General features: G+C 46.7%; 1 protein-coding gene across 1 annotated transcript in view; it reads right to left on the bottom strand.

Annotated features, from left to right (window-relative positions):
- The window catches only part of LOC146356150 (uncharacterized), a 36388-nt gene extending 13012 nt beyond the window's left edge, over positions 1–23376 (bottom strand). The window contains exons 1-7 of the mRNA XM_084830026.1: positions 23024–23376; positions 17643–18095; positions 11705–12229; positions 11402–11522; positions 4680–4765; positions 3681–3801; positions 496–1885 (exon numbers count right to left, since the gene is read on the bottom strand). Of these exons, the coding sequence (XP_084686152.1) occupies positions 496–1885; positions 3681–3801; positions 4680–4765; positions 11402–11522; positions 11705–12229; positions 17643–18083 (2684 nt within the window). The 5' untranslated portion in view covers positions 18084–18095; positions 23024–23376. The remainder of the gene's footprint in view (positions 1–495; positions 1886–3680; positions 3802–4679; positions 4766–11401; positions 11523–11704; positions 12230–17642; positions 18096–23023) is intronic.
- Positions 23377–23608: the final 232 nt, after the last annotated feature.

Here is a 23608-nt window from a genome sequence, read left to right as displayed (position 1 = left end):
TCTGCAGAATTTGCTTGTGGAACTCTGCTCACAGCAAAGCCAATTCCTTTTAACAAAATCCAATACTCCTCCATTAGCTTCTCCTTCCGTTGTCATGGAAACACAGCCCAGGTCTTCCATCTTGAGTAGCATATTAAAACTGGCTGTTGACCGGGCATGGATTTTTGCTTTGTGTTTGACACCAAGACTGAAGGTATTGTTAGCTGTATATGAGCTGTTAGGCAACTTCATTGCCATGTCCCAGAGAATCATAGCCATTTCTTCTGACAGATTTTTACAGTGTTGTCTAAGTTGGTCTATCATTGCTTAAATGAGGCTGTGCTAATTTGGACTGGTTTCTGCTTTACTGTGATGAGCGTCTTCACGTATCATACTTGGGTCATTGTCAGACACTTCAGAAGTGACAGATTGGCTTTTGCCACTAAAATCTGATTTTAAATCTCTCTCCCGTATGCCAGTAGTTACCTGTTGCATGTCTTAGAGGTTTGCACTTACAAATGTTGATTCTCAGTATTCTGACAACTGTTCTGTGTTTTTAAAGTTATTACAGGGCGTGGAGCTATGGCCCTAAGCCTCCATTCCCGTCGGGTGACGTTACCACTGCCTGGTGTGTGACATTTTTTTTGATGTGAAATAAGGAAACCTCTCCTCCTATAGTTCTTTCCACACTCCAGGCATTTAAATGAATTCTCCCTTGTGTGAATTCTTTGGTGTGCCACAAGCCGCGAGCTCTGACTGAAGCTCTTTCCGCACTCCAAGCATTTAAATGGTTTCTCCCCTGTGTGAATTCTTTGGTGTCTCATAAGCTGCGAGCTCTGACTGAAGCTCTTTCCACACTCCATGCATTTAAATGGTTTCTCCCCTGTGTGAATTCTTTGGTGCGCTATAAGGTTTGAGTTCTGACTGAAGCTCTTTCCACACTCCAAGCATTTAAATGGTTTCTCCCCTGTGTGATATTTTTGGTGTGTTGTTAGTTGTGAACTCTGACTGAAGCTCTTTCCACATTCCAAGCATTTAAACGGTTTGTCCCTTGTGTGATTTTTTTGGTGCGTCATTAGGTTTCCACTCCAATTGAAGCTCTTTCCACACTCCAAACATTTAAATGGTTTCTCCCCCGTGTGAATTCTTTGGTGAGACATAAGGCTTGAGCTCTGACTGAAGCTCTTTCCACATTCCAAGCATTTAAATGGTTTCTCCCCTGTGTGAATTCTTTGGTGTGAAATAAGGTACGAGTTCCAACTGAAACTCTTTCCGCACTCAAAGCATTTAAATGGCTTCTCCCTTTTGTGATTTTTTTGGTGTGAAATAAGTTGTGAGCTCCGATTGAAGCTCTTTCTGCACTCCAAACATTTAAATGGTTTCTCCTCTGTGTGTATTCTTTGGTGTGACATAAGGCTTGCACTCTGACTGAAGCTCCTTCCACACTCCAAGCATTTAAATGGTTTCTCCCCTGTGTGGATTCTTTGGTGTGTCTTAAGGTGTGAGCTCCAACTGAAGCTCTTTCCACACTCTAAGCATTTAAATGGTTTCTTTCCTGTGTGGATTTTTTGATGGGAAGTCAGGTATTTCCTCAGAATGAAGGTCTTTCCACACTCACAGCATTTGAAAGATTTGTCCCCTGTGGGGCTTGTCCCATTACGAAGAACTGATTTACAACTGAAGCCATTCCCACACTGAAGGCAATTACACCTCTCCTTTCCATTGTATATTACTTCCTGGACTGGGATTTCACAGATGTCACCACCCTGGGAAGCAGAGGCTTCATTCCTTCTCCCCTCTTTGGCTTCAGTTCTTTTGCTCTGCTCTTCATCCTGTTTACCTCTCGTTGTTGCCAATGATGCCTTGCGTGCTTCTCCTTCATTCTCTCTGCCACACCCATAGCCTCCTGGAAAGGAGAGAGACAATTGGTAAGAGCCCAAGAGAGAAACACAGCCAGGAAACAAAGAAGTAACACTATTAGTTAATAGTCATCCTGTACGAGCAATTCCATTAATCTATTGCAGAGGGAAAGACTGGACCAGCTCCATCGAGCCACTACTCTCTCTCAAAAAATTTTTTCATAAAAGATAGTTGTCATATGAACTTTATAACTTTGAGAAGTGGTACCTAAGATTGTTTTCCCCCTCTTCCCTCATTATTGCTTTTTTCCTTTTGTGTTGTGTCTTTCAGATCGTAATCCTCTGTACATGGAACTTTGTCTCTATCAGCTGGAGAGCAGAGTCAAAATGTTTTAATTAAGTAAATATCTCTATTCATACTAAACGAATTATGCTAGTTTGGATTAACTGGGAACAAGCATTCTGGGGACTGCAGTGTTGGGTCTATTCAGACTGAGCTTCAGTTCTCAGAATAAGGCTTTTTTCAGAGCCTCAGGCCAGTCTAAATGTTTTTATTTATCAACACTATAAGCACCCCGCCACCGCTGCCCCCACTTGCTCAAAGTGGCTTGTGGTGGATCTAAATGGAAAACCCCAATGCATGCTGCCCTGTTCTCATTGGTGATGAAGAAGACTACTCTGAGGAAAAAAGAAACAGGGAAGCAACAGACCCACACCTCAGTGGCAGAGTCTGTCCTTTGCATGTCTAAAGGACCAGGTTTGATCCCAGCAATTCCAGTTAAAGGATCTTGGTAGGAGGGCCTAGAAGTCTTTGATATGACATTTTGGAGAAGTGCTGTCCATCAGAGTTAACATTACTGCACAGATGGACCAAAGGCAACTCAAAATGTAGGTAAATTGGCCCAAGTGCCCTGTACACATTTTCCTTTTTAAAGGGAAATGAATGATCACCTTCCCCATGGTTTATTAGATAGGGACCCCACCTTTTGATCATCAGGCCCCAACTTGGCTTTCAAAACCACTTACAATACCTACACTGCCAGCTATTCCCAAATCGACCCACAGGCCAACCTTACTGTACTCTATAAAAGAAAACCCACACCTTTATCTTGTATGTCCAGAAACAATCTTCCCCAAGTACAGCTCCGTCTCCCAAACAATTCTCTAACAGTTGGTGTATTTTGTCTGGTGATGGACAGAGGTTACTGCTTGCCAAATGTGGTTTGAAATGGCAGTAGGAAAGTTGTTGTGGAGAGGGAACCCACAGTCTGCTTCTCACCTGGGACCCAGCACTTGGGAAGGAAGAGTAACTCCTATGCACGGATACTCAGAAGCAAGTTGCATTGAGTTAAACAGGGCTTATGCCCAAGTCACCAATCCCCATCTTCAGAGTCCGTATGCCTCCGAATGCTAGCTACTTGGAAGGAACAGCGAGAGGGAGATAATGCCTTTACTCCTTATTTGTGGGCTTCCTGGAAGCATTCGGCTGGCCCCTGTGGGAAGCCAGATGCTGGACTAGATGGACCTTTGGCCAGTCCAACAGGGCACTTCTTATGGCCTTATGTATGCACACAGGACTGGAGCTTTGGAGAATCCCACTTCCTCCAGAAGTGAGCAAAACGGCAGCCAGTGACATCCAAGCCTGACACCTCAAAGACACTGTGTCTTTGAGAAAGGCCCACCTACTAAGGATGTCCTCAGAAGAGACCCCTGAAGAGCCACCCACATAGGAAGAGGAGGACACTGCCTGCTAAAATGTAGCAAGAGTGTAGGAGACAGCTACAATTATTTTTTAGCACTAGTAAAGAGATTTTATCAATGCTAACGAAGGGGAAGCCTTACTCAGAGAGGCTATGATACCACAAATCTCTTCCATGACATCTCTGTGCAGGGCTCTTTGGTCCGGATCCAGCAGAGCCCACTCCCCTTTGTTAAAATGGACAGCCAGCTCCTCGAAGGACACCTGAAAGAAAAAATGTCATCTGTGAGCAGAAAACTCTAACTCCATTAAGAGAGGAAAAGTACATAGCTTGCGGTTGCCCTGTTTATTCAATTGCAGTTGCCTTATTTATTTACTGTGTTTTTATACCGTCCAATAACCGAAAGCTTTGGGGTGGTGTACAATACATGAAAAACCAGCACAAACATTAAAACAAAAAATAAAAACTGTGCAGAATGAAACCAAGATGAAACCAGCAGCAAATAAAACCATTACAAGATCATAAAGCCAAATTAAAACCAGTAGCAGGTGAGAGTACTAAAAGCACCAAAAAGAGTTCTGAAAATGCATGGAAGAATAAAAAGCTCTTCACTTGGTGCCACAAAAACCACAACATAGGTGCTAGGCAAGCTTCTCTGGGGAGAGCATTCCACAGACAGGTTGCCACCACTGAAAAGGCCCTTGTTCTTCTCACCACCCACCTCGCCTCATTTGTGTGTGTGTGTGTGTGGGGGGGGTACCTGGAAGGCCTCAAACGATGACCTTAATGTCCAGGTAGGTAAATCTGGCAGGAGATGTTTCTTAAGGTAACCTGGTCCCAAGTGGTTTAGGGCTTTAAAGGTTAAAAAAATAAACTGGGCCCAGAAACAGACTGGCAGCCAGTGCAGATGGAGAAGTACTGGCATGATATGATCACACTGACCGCACAGGTTTTAAATCTTTACATATGGCATTCAGTCTTCTGAGAGGTCAATGTTGACAGAAGCAAAGGGAAGAAGACAGATTCTTTCAAGCACAGGTAGATGTGCAAGAGTAAGAGGCACCTAGGTTGCCCCCTCCTCAGTGAGTGGATAAGGTAACAGTGGATTAAAATGTAACACCCCACTGACCATTCGCCCTACCTGATCCAGTGTACCTGAAGCTGTTCTGAATGCATCACAATGAAGAGAGGAGCTGACACATATTTTCCACATCCTTGGCCCATCTCCTGTGAGGTACACAAAATGTGAAAGGAAAATCATTTAACATTCCCTCTACTTCTGGTTGAAAGAGTTTAAAGTATCCAAACCTTGGGCAAATGACTTGAAACTTGGCAAACTTGTGGGCACCCTTAAGGGGGATGTACATGCCAGGTTTCAAGTCATTTGCCCAAGGTTTGGATACTTTAAATCCCACCACCCCATTAATAGTCTTCTCCCACATACACTACTATAATTATAATTATTAATATTAGAACTGGTGTAGATAGGCATACTGCCTCTGACAATGAACAGTCGTGTATCTTCATCCTGCATACTAGGCATTAATAGCCTTCTTCTCCATCTACTACCATTACTATTATTTTTATTATTTGGGGAATTTAACAGGAACATGATCTCCCTGGCTAGTGCCACTTGCTCCCCAGTTGGGGAATTGAAGCAGGACACCCCCAAGGTTCAGGGGAAGCCCTTGAACCCTGTGGATAACCTTGCTAAGTCAAGTCTCTCTATTTTGGACAGCTGCAATATTGCTATAGCACAACAGAGGCTAACCCATTTTTTAAAAGAAGGGAAAAAAGGGCTGGGATTGCAGAGTGGGGATGGGGGAATGGAGGCAAGAAGAGGGGCCAGTGACAGCCCCACTAAAGTGCTGTTTCAGCACAGTTGGAGGGGCTGTCACTGGCAAGGGGACTGTGGCCAGGATCGCAATCAGAGCGCGGACAGGGAACTTGGCGGCAGACAAGATGAATTCTGCCTCCAAGTCCCCCGGGATGCTTGGCAGAGCCAGCTGGAGGACCGAAGGGGGAATGAGGGGAAACAACCAACGCACTGAGGGTCGTGCTCCTGATCATTTGTCGGGTACACCAGCTATGCACTGGGGGTTGTTCACAAAACAACTCCCAGTGCTTGGCTAGTCACCCATCGTGGGTTGGCATGTTGTGCGAACATGCCCAGAGTTGGAACAGCTCATTTAGGCCATCGGGTCCAACCCTCTGCTCAGTGCAAGAATCCACTTTGAAGCATCCCTGACCGATGGCTGCCCAGTCTCTGCTTGAATACCTCCAGGGATGGGGAGACAGCGCCTCCCTAGGCAGTTGGTTCCACTGACTGACTGCTCTGACCCTTAGAAAGTTTCTCCTGATATTCAGCCGAAATTTGCCTTCCTGTAACATAAGCCCATTATTTCATGTCATACCGACTTGGGTGATAAGAGAACAGGTTGCATCCCTCTTCTGTTTGACAACCCTTTAGGTACTTGAAAAGTGCTGTCAACCCCCCCGCCCCCAAGTCTTTTCTTCTCAAGGCAGAACATAACCAGTTCCTTCCATCTTTCCATGTATGATTTCGTTTCTAGTCCCCTGATCATCATTGTTGCCCTTCCCTGAGCTCATTCCAATTTATCTGACTCATTCTTGAAGTGTGATGTCCAGAACTTAACACAGTATGCAAGGTGAGGTCTAACCGGTGCAAAGAGGACTGGAACAATTGCTTCCTGTGATTTTGAAATTATACTTCAGCTGATGTAATCTAAAATTACATTTGCTTTTTTTTTTTTTGCAGCCACCGAGTATCATGGGGCAATTTTAGAAATGGCTTGCTGAAGTCAAGATATGTCATGTCCACATGACATATCTTGAGGGGCCATAGCTCGGTGTGACAAAGCCCCTGCTTTGCATGCAGGAGGTCCCAGGTTCGATCCCCGGCTTCTCCAGGTAGGGTAAGGAATCCTGCCTGAAACCCTGGGGAACCGCTGCCAGTCAGTGTCAACAATACTGGGCTAGATGGACCAATGGTCTGCCTCAGTATAAGGCAGCTTCCCATGTTCCACAGCATTTCACAATCTATTAAGGAAATTTCCTGATTGAAAAATGAATTTATAATCTGCTCTAGAATCTTCCTAGGTTTTGATGTCAGAGTGACTGGCCTATGAATCCCTGACTCTTCCTTTTTGCTCTGTTTGAAGATACAGTTACACATTGAGAAACTATGTTTAAATGTCCCCAGTGACAGAAGTGAAAACTGCCTCTGTAAATTAATGGCAAAATCCTAGTTAAGATAACTGAGATTGGGCAGCCATAGAATCAGAATAGTAGGGTTGGAAAGGGCCTACAGGGCCATCAAGTCCAACCCCCTGCTCAGTGCAGGAATCCAAGTCAGAGCATCCCTGACAGATGGCTGGCCAGCCTCATCCCACATCTCCCATTGTGGGAGAGCCCACTACCTCCCTAGGTAATTGGTTCCATTGTCGTATTGCTCTAACAGTCAGGAGGTTTTTCCTGATGTTCAGCCAGAATTGGCTTCCTATAACTTGAGCCCATTATTCCGTGTCCTGCATTCTGGGATGATCAAGAACAGATCCTGGCCTTCCACTCTGTGACAACCTTTCAAGTACTTGAAGAGTGCTATCATATCTCCCCTCAGTCTTCTCTTCTCAAGGCTAAACATGCCCCGTTCTTTCAGTCGCTCTTCATAAGGCTTTGTTTCCAGTCCCCCGATCATCTTCGTTGCCCTCCTGTGAACCTCTCCAGCTTCTCTGCATCCTTCTTAAAGTGCGGTGCCCAGAACTGGACACAGTACTCCAGATGAGGCCTAACCAGTGCTGAGTACAGGGGAACTAGTACTTCCCAGGATTTGGAAGCTATGCTTCTATTAATGCAGCCCAAAAGAGCATTTGCGTTTTTTGCAGCCACATCACATTGCTGGCTGATATTCAGCTTGTGATCAACAACAATTCCAAGATCCTTCTTGCTTGTAGTGTTGTTGAGCCACGTATCCCCCATCTTGTAATTGTGCATTTGGTTTCTTTTTCCTAGGTGCAGAACTTGGCATTTATCCCTATGAAATGTCATTCTGCTGTTTTCTGCCCAGCGCTACAGCCTATCAAGATCACTTTGAATTTTGTTTCTGTCTTCCAAGGTATTAGCTATCCTGCCCAATTTTGTGTCATCTGCAAATATGATCAGCATTCCCAGCACCTTCTCCTCTTCCGAGTCATTAATAACAATATTGAAGACCACTGGACCCAAGACTGAGCCCTGTGGTACCCCGCTCGTTACCTCTCCCGAGTTTGAGCAGACCAAGTCCGATCCTGTAGCCAAATGTGGATCCACCTGATCGTTGTTTCATCTAGCCCACTTTGAGCTAGTTTGCTCATCAGGATCTCATGGGAGACTTTGTCGAAAGCTTTGCTGAAGTTGAGGTATATTACTTGTTTTGTTTGTAATTGTGCCTTGAGAATTTCCTTTTTTTGAAACTCCCACCCATCTTGGACTCCTTTTCTCATTAGAGTCGCTTGCCATGGGACCTTACTGATCATTGTTCTGAGTTTATTAAAATCAGCTTTCCTAAAATCCAGGGTACGGGTTTGGCTACACTCGGCTTTTGCTTCCTTTAGAACCATGAACTCAAGTATAACATGGTTGCTTTCCCCCAGAGTTCCTATAACTGCTACTTTACCCACTAAGTCATCTCTGTTGGTTAGGATCAAGTCAAGGATAGCCGATCCTCTAGTTCCTACCTCTACTTTCTGTAGGAGGAAGTTATCCGCCACACAAGTCAGGAATTTCTTGGAGGGGCCATGTTTTGCAGAATTTGTCTCACAACAAATATAGGGGAAATTGAAGTCCCCCATCACTACTACATCATGCTTCCTTGAAACCTTGGTAATTTGCTTTTCAAAAGTTTCATCCTCATCTTCTCCTTGATTGGGTGGCCGGTAGTAGACTCCGATGTTCCTTTTATTCTTTGTTGCATTTATTTTAACCCAGATGCTCTCGAAGGGGCTACCAAGCTCCTCCTCCTGTATTTCTGTGCAGAGATAAGTATTTTTAACATATAGTGCAACCCCACCTCCCTTTCTGTTCTTTTTGAACAAGTTATATCCTTCAATTGCTGTATTCCAGTCATGAGAGTCATCCCACCAAGTCTCAGTTATACCTGTCAAGTCATAATTTCCCTCCTGTATTAGGAGTTCAAGATCGTTCTGTTTGTTTCCCATACTCTGGGCATTAGTACATAGACATTGAAGACCATGTGCTTCATGGTCTGGCTTTCTTCCTACATGTTTGTGAAGACTATGATTGGGCACTATTAGAGCTGTTCTCTCCATTGCGGTGCATGAGCCTTTGTCCATTGTTACCCCCAACTTTACGTCTCCCCTCCCCGTAGGATTCAGTTTAAAGCCCTCCTGATGAAGTTCTTCATGCTGTGGCCAAACACATTCTTCCCAGCCTTCATGAGGTGCAACCCGTCCCTTGCCAACAGTCCATCTTCCAGGTAGTATAGCCCGTGGTCCCAGAATCCAAATCTCTCGCACCAGCACCACCTTCGTAGCCAGTCATTCACCTGGAGTATTTTTCGTTCCCTTTCTATCCCTCTTCTAACTACTGGAAGGATGGATGAGAAAACTATCTGGGACCCAAAGTTCTTGAGTTTCCTTCCCAAAGATTCAAAGTCTGACGTGATTTCTTCATAGCTCTGCTTGGCGGTATCATTTGTTCCCACATGGATGAGAAGAACGGAGTACCTGTCAGTGGGCTTTATGAGTGCAGGCAACCCTTTAGTCATGTCTCTAATCTGTCCTCCCAGGAGACAGCATACCTGGCGAGTCCACGGGTCTTTGTGACATACTTGGGTTTCGATCCCACGCAGCAAGGAGTCTCCCACTATTCCTCCTCTTCTCTTCTTGTAGCTGTAGGCCTTGGGTTCATCACCTCTGCTTGGCTGACTTTCAGCCTCTTGCTCGCTCTCATGCGGGGTCCCCTGTAATTCTTCCTCTGCAGGCTGTCCTTCATCCTCAAGTACCTGGAAACGGCTCCCTAGTTCCACTGCCTCCACTTGTGCCGAGTGTCTTCTAGTTCTTCTGCTCCTAACTGTCACCCTTTTCCAAGGAGTATCCTCTACTGCATTTTTCCTCCCCTCAGCAGTTTCCTCTTCTGCCTCAGCTTGCTGTTGCTCTTCTAGCTTCTGTCCTTCACTTTGCTGCTGTAGTTCCACCGTTCTGTCCAAAAACTCTTCGTGTTCTCTTATTCCCTGGAGGGTCGACACTTGTCGCTCCAGTCCTCTTACTTTTCCTTCTGGCAGCGTGATCAACTTGCACTCGTTGCACATGTAGGCCATGTTGTTCTCAGGCAAGAAAACAAACATGGCACACACGTTGCAGGTCACCACCACTGGAGAGTCTTGTCCTTCCATAGTGTTTTCCCTTTTTGTTTCTAGCTTCTTGGTTGTTCTAGAGTAGCCTGTGCCTGGTCCTCTACTCACTCTTTGCCTTTGTCTCCTTTGTCTCTTCTGCCACCGCAGCTCCCCTGGCCAAGTCCTGTTTGCTCCCCCTGATCGCTCGCTCTCTGGGAGCTTGCTTGCTTCTGTAGTCCCTAGACCAGCTCAGTCACTGGCTAAAAGTTGGAAACTGCAGAATTTTTAATATTGAAATCATGGTATATGGAATTATGGCAAACAGCCATGGCAGAAAAATTGACACATCTACTGAAATTAGCTAAAGGCAAAGTCAAAATATCTGACTTTTATAAAATATGGCAGGATTGTATTCTATATACTGATCAGGGACATACATACACAGCAGTATTTGTCAAAGCCTTTCCTCAGATTATGGAAAGAGACTAAATATAAACTTGATATATTGAAGTATTGTAATGAAAACTTTTAGGCAGCCTATGGATTCCACTTATATCTTCATCTGCAAAGTAAAGCGGAAAAATACGAATAAACGTTAAGCGTACTTCCCTCTGTCAAGAATTAATTTAAACTTAATGTATTTCTTTTTATCTATTTGCTTCCTTTTCCCCCTTGTTCTTCTTTTGGTTTGGTTGATTTTGTTTTGGAAAACTAATAATATCTTTAATTTTACAAAAGAGAGAGAGATTGGGCAGCGGTGACAGCCCCATACACAAAATTCCCAAATGGAGAAAAATAAACTCCTGAAACATTCCAGTGAGGGCCAGGGATGCTCTGTGGGCATGGAATGCAGACTACGAGGGAGAAAGAAAAAGAAAACCAGAGCAGTGGAGACAGGAAAGGAAATTGAACACAGTGGCCAAAGCATGAAGAGAAGCACTCTACACTGCAACTTTTTGCTAGCTCCCACTTGTTCATTACATTTATACCTCAAATTTAACCAAGTTTGGTACCCAAAGCAGCTTTCAACTGAAACCCACGCAAGGGAACAATGTTGTTAGGGATTTGTTGGTATGCTTGTATGCATGAGCAGGAGTGATGGGGAAGCGGGAGTGTTTTCTGGCCCTCGCAGTTGGAAATATAGTCCAGGTTACATGCTCTCCCCCTGCACCCCACGGGGAGGAGGAGGGAGCAGCAGATGGACTATGAGTCCGGCCAAGATCCAAGCCACAGAAGGAGGCTTTCCATTGCTCTTTTATCCTTTCTACACATTTAGATTTTTTATATTTGATAAATCTGAGCATGTGTGCGTGTAACTCAACCTCTCTCCCATACTGGTTTTTCCTAAGTGCCGGTTTAGATATATAAATACTTGCACTGTTGAAGCAAATTATTTGCTGGAATCAACCACCTCCTCCACACAGGCCCAGGGGAACATAAAAACAGCCCACATATTTTAGGCACACTGGAAAGGGGGAGACTGAATTGAAAAATGCTCCCTTCATCTTTACCCTGTGAGGTGGCTCCTCTGAAGCCCTCCTGCATGATCCACCCAGACGGAGGCCTCCGACGGGTATTCGATGGAGCCTTCTGTGCCTCGGGGATATCAGTGGCCTCTTTGGCAAACAGGTCCTGCAACACAAAGAGCAGAGAGGATCACAAGGGGGTGCAGGTTAGAAAAGGAACGTTACAGAAAAGTCATGGCCATCCTCTCTGATGATTTGCAGAAAAAAGTGGGCAAATGGTGGGGATTTTTACAATATCCCTGGAAATATACTCAGCCCTTTAGAACTATCAGGATGAAACGCTCTCACCTGCTCCTCTTCCTGTTCCTTGTCCTCTGCCTGGCTCAGGAGGAAACCTTCTGCCAGGGCCACTGCCTGTGAACTGGTCTCTGCTCCACATTCTTTCACCCAGCTCTCCATCTCTGCAGGCAGGACAGTCAAGAATTTCTCCAGAACAACCAGGTCCAAGATCTGAGTCTTTGTGTGTCGCTCTGGCTTCAGCCACTGGCGGCAGAAATCGTGGAGCCTGCTGCAAACCTCTCGGGGCCCCTCGGCCTCCTGGTAGCAGAACTGCCTGAAGTGCTGGCGCCGTACATCTAAAGTGAGTGTAACCGCACCCTGGGTCTTCTGCATGGTTTCCCCCAAGAATTCCTCACTGCTCCCAACCTGAACGGGAGAAAGGGATTTCCCTAATTCCGGGCCAGCTAAGTCCTGTTCTTCCATCTTCACTTTGTGCCCCAAGGCAGCCTCCAACACGGCTGAAGGATCGCTTTCTTCTTTTGCCAGGTTCTGCTTTAAGGCAAAGGCTGCCCAAATCGGCGGGGAGACCAGGCCCTGCAAAGCCAAGAGGATGTTCTGTGAATGAGCTATTACGAACGCTCTTGAGACGGGACCAATATTTTATAGTCAAATTCCAGCTTGAGACTGGCTCCGTTCTCTGCATAAAAGGCAAATACCATGACTCAGAGAGAAACTAGAGACAGGAACATAGGAACATAAATCCTAGTGTCAGTACTTACACACAAAAGTAACCCGTCAAATCTACTCTTAATAGGCTCCCATGCATAGGAGCACAGGAAGCTGCTTTATACTGAGTCAGCCCCTTGGTCCATCTAGCCCAGTACGGTTGACGCTGACGGGCAGCAGCGGCTCTCCAGGGTTTCAGGCAGGATTCTTTCCTAGCCCTACCTGGAGATGCTGGCGATCGAACCCGGGACCTTCTGCATGCGAAGCAGGGACTCTATCCACTGAGCTACGCTAAAGAGAGCTTCGGCTATTGGGCGGTATAGAAATAAATAAATAAATAAATAAATAAAATGTGGGGCAGGAGGAGCTACCCTCCTACATAATCCACCTGGGCAGAGGCTTCTGCCTGGTGTCCAATGGAGCTTTCTCTATCTCTGTATTATTTATTTATTTGTTTGTTTGTTTATTTATTTTATTTACAAGATTTATATACCACCTTATATCCAATAAAATATCTGAATGGTAAGCAATAAAAAGAGGATAAATCTAATGATAACAATAATCAGAATACAGAATTAAAACCTTTAAATTCAGAATGTGCCAATAAAACCATGGCTGGTTAGTCAGGGAAGGCTTGTTTAAATAAAAATGTTTTCAGGAGCCGCTGAAAACAAAACGTTGATGCTTGCCTGATATCAATAGGCAGGGAGTTCCATAGGGAGCCAATATACTTAAGGCTCTACTCTGAATGGACTCCAGGTGGGCCGCAGGTCCATGAGGAACTATGGCCAGCACTGGAAAAAGCATTGAGGATTACAAATAGAGGGATTAGAAAAGGAAACGTACAGCAAAAGGCCTGTGTGAGGGTTGGGATATCTCCTCCTTCAATGATTTCAAGAAAATGTTGGCAATTGATGAGGATTTTTATTAGAGCTGTGTGCAAATGGCCTCTCAAAATTCTTCACCTTTTTTGTGGGCAGAGAAATAAGGGGGACAATTTTGCAGAATTTCTCCAGGGGGAGGAGAATTTCTTGGTCAGTGAGGAAGTGGAGCAGGCAGGAAAAGGTCAAATCCCACTTCTGTGGAAGGCAGGGCCACCCAGCTGAGATGTGTATCCCCCCAGAAAGGGGGGGGGGGGACCCATCTCAGACTTGGCTCTGCCTTCCACAGGAGAGTAGGGTTAAGTTTAGACTTGGGAGTGGTCCCTTTTCTTTCTAAGTTTTTTTCTTGATATTTGTTCAGGCATCTGACACAGGGCTGGCAGGAGTCTCTCCTTGCTTCCTGTTACTTCGTCTCTGTAATTTATGTTTCATTATGACCGGTGCTTTAAAAAAACAGTGTTTTTTATGTATTCAAAGAGGCAGAACAAGAAATACTTAAGCCCATCCTTATTGTTCTCTGGTGGGTGTATTTGGTTTGGGGAATGCTCTTGTCACCACAGTGCCATCCTGTCTAAGGGGTATATCCCGATCCAGCAATCACATGCCCTTCCTTACTCCAGCTTGTTTCATGGGCCAGGAAAGGGCGGTAGCAGTGTCTGGATGCAACTCTCCACACTTGTTTGTCTCAGAACTGGGCAGGGCTAATGGTCCAGTGATGGTTGGGGCAGCTGGCAAATAGGGATATGTTCCCCAGAAGCCCAAGGAGTAAACTCCACCTGTAGCAGTGCAACTATCTCCTTATTAACCAGGGATGTGTTCTCCAGAGGCCATGTGCAGCTAATGAGCCCAAGCAGCAAAGGGAAAAATATTAAAACTGACCAAAGACAGTAGAAAGGTGTGGTGTGGAAGGAGAAGACAAGGAGTCCTGTGTGTGTGAAGTTGTACAACAGACAGGCAAGTTTTGTTTTGAGAGACTAATTGAGCCTAGGACTATCTGTGAAGAAAACATCGGCCTCTATGATGAGCCAGCCATCTCTTGTTTAAGGCCAAGCTGGAAAAATATTTAGCTCTCTCAAAGAACTGTCTCTGAGAGGCAGTATCTTGAATAGTTTATCACACTTCCCCAGAAGCCCAAGGCGTGAAGTCCACCTATACTGGTGCAACTATCCCCTTATCAACCAGTAATGCCTTCTCTAGAGGCCCAGTACCCCAGGAGCAAGGTCCATCCATAGCATTACATGGGAACCTGACCAATTCCCAGATGATTTGCCCACATGACGCTGAGCCCTAGCGTAGCAGGATGGTCACTGCCGGCAGGCATTCATCTACCCCATCTGGGGATGAAAGTGTGCCAGAGGCTGAAGCAGTGAAGTTAAATTTGGAAAGCCTGGGGGGGCAGGGCTTTCCCTCACCCCCCCCCTCCATCCATGAGAACGCCTCACACTCAGAATGTTTAAATTATTAGATATGTCAGATTAAGATCAACAACCTAGTAAAAGGGATGGAAAAGTGCCTGCTGTCCCTGAGGCACAGCTCAGGAAAAGGCAAGAAAACTCCCTTCCCAATCCTCTGACTCTTCAGGCCACAGTATTCTGACAAAGTTGGGGAATCGCATAAAAATCCTCTCAAAACCTGTCAACTAATCCTGCTAACCCATGTTGGCACAAAGGGATGTGGCTTTACCTCAGTATACCAAGAGGTTAACTGTGCCAGACCTCCTCCCTGCCACTCCCATGAGAAACAGAAACACAGCAAACTTTCTAAGGAGAGATCCAAGGAGTTCCAGTACTATATTTCTGTGAACCTCCTCTTCTCTCAGAAACAAGGAGCAGTGAGTGATGGTGGAAGAACTAAAGGTTCCCAGAACAATTTTTCTGCGGAGTTTTATGCATCCTCCCCCTCAGAAGCAGAAGGAGCAATGTGCTGTCTGGGCAGAGACAAGGGAGTTCCCTCCTAGCTGAGGATTTTTCCCGCCTTTTTTCTTGGAAGCCACTAGAACAGGAGAAGTAGTTTGCTCTGTTTAGGGAGCTGCCTGTCTCCCCCAGGCCCTGAGAGGCCAGAGCTCTCATTTCTAAGGGTAACAGCAGAAGAGTCTGTTAGTGCCTCTAAATGGCTACAAATTTTAAACGAATGAACGAATGAATACGACTTGCCTCATGACTCTATGACTGGGTTCACATAACACGTTAACCCACACTCAGTGGCTAAGTATGGGTTGAGCGCAGGTTGTCATTGAACCGTGGGTTATCATGCTGTTTGAACCCAGCACATTTACGGGTGGCTTATTTTTCTCACCCCGAGTACCCATTGTTTGTTGCTGGGTTGTGAACTGTGCGTTGTTCATGGTTAACAAGCCATGGTTTGTTAGAGTGTCTGGGTTCAGACAACATGATAACCCAGTGTGGGGTGTTGTGTGAACCCAGTCTATGAGGAGTTAAAAGATTCCCCTTGTGGATGGCCCTATAGCTACACTGGTCCCTGGCATTCTGATACCAAAGATGTGGATAAAACTCAACCCACACATTTGGTCAGGAGTGCAACAACTTCAGCGGCACTATGGGCCTACTGCCATCAGAAGACATTTGTAGGGCAGCAACATGGGTGTCGCCTTCCATGTTCCGTGTTCATCCACCACAACAAAAGAGACAAGTTTGATACCGCAGAAGCATCGTTTGGATGTAGAGTGCTACAACAAGTATTGTAATATATACAGTCCAGCCCACCCGTGAAGGGACACTGCTTTGGGACAGCCCTTTCCTGCCTGCTCCACTACTTCGCTGACTGAGAATGGAAAGCTGGACTTACCATGAAGTAGTGTTCTGGTCAGCAAGGGATGGAGCAGGCAGTCCCACCCATATTGTAGTTCTCCATAAAGCAATGTATGTTTTTGATTTGGGGGGAGTGTGTTTTCGCATTCTTGCGGTACCCCTCTATAGCTAGCTTGGGGACTCCACTGGAAACCCCTCTGATGGGATATCTTTCTTATAGTTGCTCAGATAATTCAGTTAGAGAGCAATCTTGTGAGCCCTAGACAGCATCTGCGGGGACATAGGATTGTTCAGTTTCTGGGCTCCAAGGTCTGAAACAGGTCTGAAACAGGGCTCTGACTCCGGAGCCCAGAAACCCCTCTCCCCACCCTCCCTCATAACCCAAATGGAGCACGGAGATAGGAAAAGGGGATGGTCCTGGGGGTGGGGAGGAGACCAGGGAAGCTGCATTACACAGCTTCCTGTGCTCAGCCCAGCCTCCTTCCCACCTGTTCCAAAGTGCCACAGCTAGATGGGTGGAATTTCCCATCTAGCAAAAATGCAGGGTGGCCACAGCACGGAAGTGAGGATCACCTCTGTGCTCCAGCCACCCTGCACTGGATACTCAGAAGCCTCCAAGTTTGGAGGCTGCCGACTATCTTCATAGGATTCTGCCCTTAAAAGATATTTTTTCCAAATTCCTTCTGTAAGCAAGACTGGTGACTGAGAGGGGTTCCTCCCCTTCCGGGTGGATACACATCTGATCTGGTTGGCCCTGCCTTCCAGGAAAGTGGGAGTTTACCCTTTTCTGCTTGCTCCATCCCTTGCTGACCAGAACACGGTAACTCCAACTTTCTGTCCTCAACAGTTTCTCACACGTAGGGCTCACCATTGGCAGGGGTTGCAGCACAGCTTCTTTCTTTCTCCATAAGGGGTTTTGGTTTTTTTGTGCTCCCGCTGCAAGTGGCAACTGCAACAACTGTGTTGGCAGGTTGACCCCCATTTTGCATCCACCACAATGCAGGTGTGAGGGGGGCAGTCTTGTGTCAAGCTCCAGGGAAGAGGTGGAGCTAATGTTGAGCCAAAATCTGTCCTCCAATTTCCTGAAAGTTTTCTTCCCCTATGAAAGAGGCTTCCAGTGTTCTGCCTCATTCTCAGGATGTCTTATAATTTATTTTTTGGTGTTTTTGAGTGCAGCTAATTACTGCAAAGTGGCTGAGGGTGCTGTGTGTGTTTTCTTTGTATTACACATCTCTATGTTGCTCTGCAGCCTCCCAGGCTGCCTGTACTTCCTGATCTGAAAAAGTGCTATGAGAGGAATTACCTCATGATGTCTCCCCCTGGGCTTTAATTGAAGTGTGGGAAGCCAAGGAGGCTACAGGCTGCTGGAGAGATGATTATGGAATGAAAAACAGGGCACTTGAACTCACTGCTTGGCTACCTCCTATGTGGGGTAAGCAAAAGAACCCCAATTCATGAGAATTTCTCAGAAATTTTCTTCACCACTGAATTTGTTTTTGAAATAAGTTTCTTTTCCATCAAATTGAATGAGAACAGTTGAAAAAAGGTGGGATAAATTTTCAGCACAGCACTATTTTTTATCCTTGAAAATATTATTGGCCCCTTGAAACTTTCAGGATGAAATGCTCTCACCTGCTGCTCTTCCTGCTTCTTGTCCTCTGCCTGGCTCAGGACGAAACCTTCTGCCAGGACCACCGCCTGGGAACTGGTCTCTGCTCCACATTCCCTCACCCAGCTCCCTATCTCCGAGGGAAGGACAGTCATGAACTGCTCCAGGATCACCACGTCCAGCATCTGGGTCTTTGTGTTTTGTTCTGGCTTCAGCCACTGACGGCAGAGGTTGTGGAGGCGGCTGCAAACCCTTCGGGGGCCTTCAGCCTGCTGGTAGGAGAATTGCTGGAAGCATTGGTGTTGTACATCTGCGCCGGGGTTGTCCTCTCTCTGGGATTTTCCTAACTCAGGGCCAGCAAAGTTTTGTTCTTCCATCTTCACTTTGTCCTCCAATATGGATGAATAATCACTTTCCTCTTTTGCCAGATTCTGTCTTAAGGCAGAGACTGCCCAAGTCAGCATGGAGACCAAGCCCTGCAAAGCCAAGAAGATGTTCTGTGAATGTTCTCTTATGGACATTTTTTAAGGCAGGATCATATTTTACGTATGGCTGGGGCATGCTGGGAGTTGTAGGACGCTTTCTCTCTCTAAACATGGATAGGATTGTGCCCCAGGTTAATGAATGAATAGAATCAAAGACAGGGTGTGAATGAGAAGAGAGGGAGAGAAGTTATTGAAAGCGGGGAGGGGGTGGCTGGTATTTAGAGCCATTCTTTATTATTTCTCAGAAATAATTTCTCACTAGGTGTTCTGAATGTTGACCTATTACATAAATGAATATATGTTTCTTCTTTTAAATATCTATGTTCTGGTCTGGGCAGATTTGGAGGTATCTCTCACCCCACGGGCTGCCTTGAAAGTACCCAGTGGAGGACATAAACAGGAGAGTCCTTCTGTTCTCGTAGAGATGTGAAGGCCCAGAAAAAACTGGAAAAATTCAGAGAAAATTTTTTTTTCCCCATTGTTTTTTTTTTTTTACCTAAGGACCATTTTTGGGGTTTCCGGAAAAATTTCACACCTTGGATTATGACATATTTTCTCCCAGAATTTTAGAAAAGGCGTTTATATATTGTTACCCAGTCTTTACTCTTCCCAAAATGATTTCTAAAAACTATGTCAGAGACTAGAGATATAAAATGTCTGGAAATAATGAAGTTGTAGGGAAAAATGTTTTTTCAATCTTCTCTGTAAGATTCCCAACATAGTTATTTCTTTCATTCCTTATTAAAATGATTGATCTAAAGTATATTTTACTAAAAGACATGGATGCTCTGAGTGATGCTCACATGCCCAACATCTGAGAAGAGTCACCATATTATAATATGGAAGAAAACATGCATTCTTGACAGTCGGGGTTTTGTTCTACGGAGTCTTGTGTTTCTGGGCTTGTTCTGGTTAGACGCTGTAGTGGTCAATTAATGTAGTTCTAATCTAAAACCCATTATGTGAAAAAACCCACTATAGATTATCCTGCCAATGTCACCAGCTGCAACGGAACAGCATGTGGGTTACCCCACCTATGTTTCTTTTTCTTTAAATTAACTTTGAGGCTTGAATCAGAAACTCGCTACCACCATTTTTAATAATGTTCTCAATTAGACCTCACCCCTAGGCAACGCTACCCCAGCTATAAACCCTTCTAACTGTTGCCACTAGAATAAACCCTTTCTACTTAAAAGAAACTCAGGACGCAGTCCTATGGCCGCTAGACAGTGGCTGGATGGCCGTAGGATTATTCATTTTTCAGGAACTGACTCGGAGCCCAGAAAATCGCCTCCCTGCCCCCTCATAGGTGGTGCCCATCATCCCCAGCTCCGCGCTCGTAAGAACAGTGTGGAGCGGGGGGAAAGGGGGAGTTCCAGGGGGGTGGGGCAGGGACCTCGGGAGGGCCGGTACAACAGTTCCTATGCGATATCTGGCCACACACACCCCGCCCCCATTCCAAAGTGCTGCGGCTAGACAGCCGAAATAGGCCTTCTAGCCACAAATGCAGGGTGGCCGGAGCACAGAGGAGAGGATCCTCTCCATGCACCATCCGCCCAGCGTTGGATAGGCAGATGGTGCATGGAGGAGATCCTCTTCTCCGAGTGTGGAGGAGGCCGCCTATCCCCATAGGATTGCGCCCTCTGTAGCCTGGTTCCCATGGGATTGACACTACCACTAGGGACCACCTTTCAAAATGAACAAAAAATAAGATGTTCATTAACGGAAGTTATTTACCAAAGTGAATAAAATGTCACTCTTCAAATAATAGGCTGAGATTGCTTAAAGGTTTTTTAAAAATAAATATGGTTGCTTACCATTCCTATGCCGAGTTTTTCCCAGCTAAATAAAATCTCGATAGTTTTTCTTTCATATCAGATTTCCCTAAGCCTCACCCCACAAACAGGAACATGTTTAAGAATTTCCCTAAACTTTCTTACAAATAGGAACAGATGCTGTACACCAGTCTTCCTCTGCCTCCAGGTCTTCCTACTTCTTCTGGCTTCTAGGAAGATCCAGATGTTTCGGGGACTACTTGTTGATGTTCCCTCTGGTCATACATGAAATAGGAACCTAAAATATGTTATGTATATCTTGGTTAACTCATAAAATTAGCATGTATGGTATATTAAATTTAAAAGTATAATTTATTCAGATAATAATTATAAATTTACTAACTGAATTTACTTTTAAAAGTTTTAAAGTATAACGATAATTTTATGAGCAAACCAAGTTATACATAATATAGCTTTAGGAACAGAAAGGCTGCTTTGTGTGATGGAGAGAGCAATCCTATGACTGCTAGACAGTGTCTAGACAGCCATAGGATGTTTTGGTTTCTGGGGACCAGGGGTCTGTGCTCAGTTCCCAGAAGCCTCCCCCCATGGAGAGGGTGAAAAGGAGGCATTCCCAGCGGTGGGAAGGGGACTGTGGACGTGTCGTTACGACGCTTCCTATGCACCACGCGGCCTCCCCACCTCCTGCTCCAAAATCCCTGGCTAGGCAACCAAGCTCGGCCATCTAGCTGCAAGTGCAGGGCAGCCAGAGTGCGGAGAAGATCCCCTCTGTGCTCTGCCTGCCCTGCATTGGATAGTCGGCCGCCTCCGAGTTCAGAGGCAGCCGACTATCCCAACAGAATCACGCCCGAAAGCAGCTTCCTCCAACCTTGTGTCCTCCAGATGTTTTGGACTAAAATGCTCAGCATTACTGACCATGTGCCATGCTGCCTGAGGCTGATGGGAGCTGAAATCCAAAATGTCTGGAGGGCGTGAGATTGGGAGAAGGCTTTCCTAAAGCAACAAAGTGACTTTAGAACTATAAAGGGTGCTAAAAACATAAATATTTATTTATTTATTTATTCATTTCATTTCTATACCGCCCAATAGCCGAAGCTCTCTGGGCGGTTCACAAAAACTAAAACCAAACAACACACAATAAAACAATTTAAAATATATAGAACATTAAAACCACAATATAACAATACAACCACAATAAAACCTAGCAGCAGTACAGGAGTTTAAAATACAGATTTAAAACAGCAAAGATAAAAATTTAGAAAACTAAAATGCCTGGGAAAATAAAAAGGTCTTCACCTGGCGCCGAAAGGAGTACAATGTAGGTGCCAGGCGAACCTCACTAGGGAGCTCATTCCAGAGCCGGGGTGCCACAACAGAAAAAGCCCTCCTCCTAGTAGCCACCCGCCTCACTTCCTTTGGCAAGGGCTCACGGAGAAGGGCCGCTGATGATGATCTTAAGGTCCGGGCAGGCACATATGGGAGGAGGCGATCCTTCAGGTAACCTGGCCCCAAGCCGTTGAGGGCTTTGAATGTTAACACCAGCACTTTGAATCGGGCCCGGAAATGGACTGGCAGCCAGTGCAGCTGGAAAAGTACTGGCGTAATATGAGCTCGCAGGCCAGTCCCTGTTAACAATCTTGCTGCCCTATTTTGGACCAGCTGAAGTTTCCGGACCGTTTTCAAAGGCAGCCCCACGTATAACGCATTGCAGTAATCCAGACGAGAAGTTATCAGAGCATGGATAACTGTAGCTAGGCTATCTCTGTCCAGATAAGGGCGTAGTTGGTATACCAGCCTAAGCTGATAAAAAGTGCTCCGTGCCACTGAGTTCACCTGTGCCTCAAGTGACAGTTCTGGATCCAAGAGCACCCCCAAACTACGAACCTGATCCTTTAGGGGGAGTGCAACCCCCTCCAGAACAGGTTGAATATCACCTAGCCGGGCAGACGAACCACCCACTAACAGTACCTCCGTCTTGTCTGGATTGAGTTTCAGTTTATTAGCCCTCATCCAGTCCATTACCGTGCCCAGAACATTGCTTCTTTTCCAAAAATATCCTTTTCCCCTCTGAAAACAACATTTTTTCCCCCGTGGCTTCAAAGGTTCCGGACATTTTACTGCTCTATGTTCTCTACAAATCAGGAGATGGTGGCAGCTGGTGTTTGGGGGAGTCCTAGGAAAAGTCTGGGCCCTAGGGGCCAGAGCTCTGTGGGCCCACCCCTAAATACATCTCTTTGATCTTGGGCCAGACCCCATCTCTCCTCCTGGCCTACTTCACAGGGTTGTTGTGAGGATAAAATAGGTCAGGGGGAAGTTTGCACAACACAAGAAGCCCCTGTGGGGGTCGCATATTCAAAATGGTGGCTCCTTGCTCCACAGCCTTACCACCAGAGGACTGCCACAGCTAGATACCACAGCCTAACCCACGGTAGCCTAAATAACCCACAGTGGGCTGTTAGGTAACGTGAACGGTCCCATTGAACTCAGCTTGTTACCTACGAGCATAGGGCTGGACGTGCCCGATCTCAGCTGATCTCATAAGCTAAGCAGGGTCAGCCCTGGTTAGTACTTGGATGGGAGACTGCCTGGGAATCAGGCTTCCTGCGTTGAGCAGGGGGTTGGACTCGATGGTCTTGCAGGCCCCTTCCAGCCCTGTGGTGCTATAATTCTATGAACGTGTACTGCACCAAGCTCTTTGGGCTAAGGAGAGGACCTGAGCCTAATCCACAAATAAATAGCTGCAGGGAGCATTCCCACTTGCAGCGAAGGCAGCAACCCAAGCGGGCACGGCGGTCCCGCTTGCTTTTCTCAGCTCATCCCCCGCTCACCCCCTGGCTTTGCTCCCCACCCCTTAGATCAGCGTCCCGCAATCTCGTGTCCTCCGCGGGGGCTGGACTACGACTCCCACAATGCCCCAGACAGCATGGGGGACGCCGGGGGGTGCAGCCCAGCATACCTGGAGGACACCAGACTGGGGAAGGGCAGCTCGGAGCTCGGCCTCCTTCCACGTGGGGGTCTCCCCACCCGCGCCTCGCTGCCCTGCCGGGCGTCTCCACTCGGGCCCCAATGCGGCTCTCTGGGGCTCCTGCGCCCAAACGCACAGGGGGCGAGGGGGGGACTCACCCGATCCTCCAGGGGGTGGTGGGCGGGGGGATGCCAGTTCCCCCACCGAAGGAGGCCCAGAGCCTTCCTCCGGCTGGCTCCGGGAGGAAGCAAGACCAGCGCCGCCTCCTCCAGCCGGCCTTTGCTCCCGCAGCTGCTCTCCAAGGAGCAAGCACCGGGCGGGATGGGGCGGTGCCTCTGCTCCGGAGGACCCCCTCCTCCCGCGCCCCATTTCCTTCCTCTCTAGGACTCCGGCCCCCCTTAGACAGGGGAGCAGCCAGCTGTCTCCGCCTGCGGCCCCGGCCTTCAGGCCTGGTCCCCCTCCCTCGGGGCTGAGCCCCCGCTGGGCGCCAGGGGGCGGACCAGAGGTGCAGCTAGGAAAACACGAGGCCTTGGACGCCACGGGCTTCTAGGGGCTTCCCTCTTAATACGGATCCTCTGCGTATTCACTCAGAAGTTATTCCCCCGCTGTGTTCAGTAGAGCTTGTTCTAAAGTGTGCGCATCAGATTCCAGCCAGGAGACCCGGGGGCTTCGCAGACGGCGAGACAAAGAAATGTTGGAGATGACAGACTAGGCAGAAAGAAAGTAACGAAGCCCGGAATCTG

Source organism: Heloderma suspectum, chromosome 2 (genome assembly GCF_057233095.1).
Source record: "Heloderma suspectum isolate Gila_16-S chromosome 2, 16-S_ref, whole genome shotgun sequence".
Taxonomy (NCBI): Eukaryota; Metazoa; Chordata; class Lepidosauria; order Squamata; family Helodermatidae; genus Heloderma; species Heloderma suspectum.
This window is presented reverse-complemented; position numbering and strand designations above follow the sequence as displayed.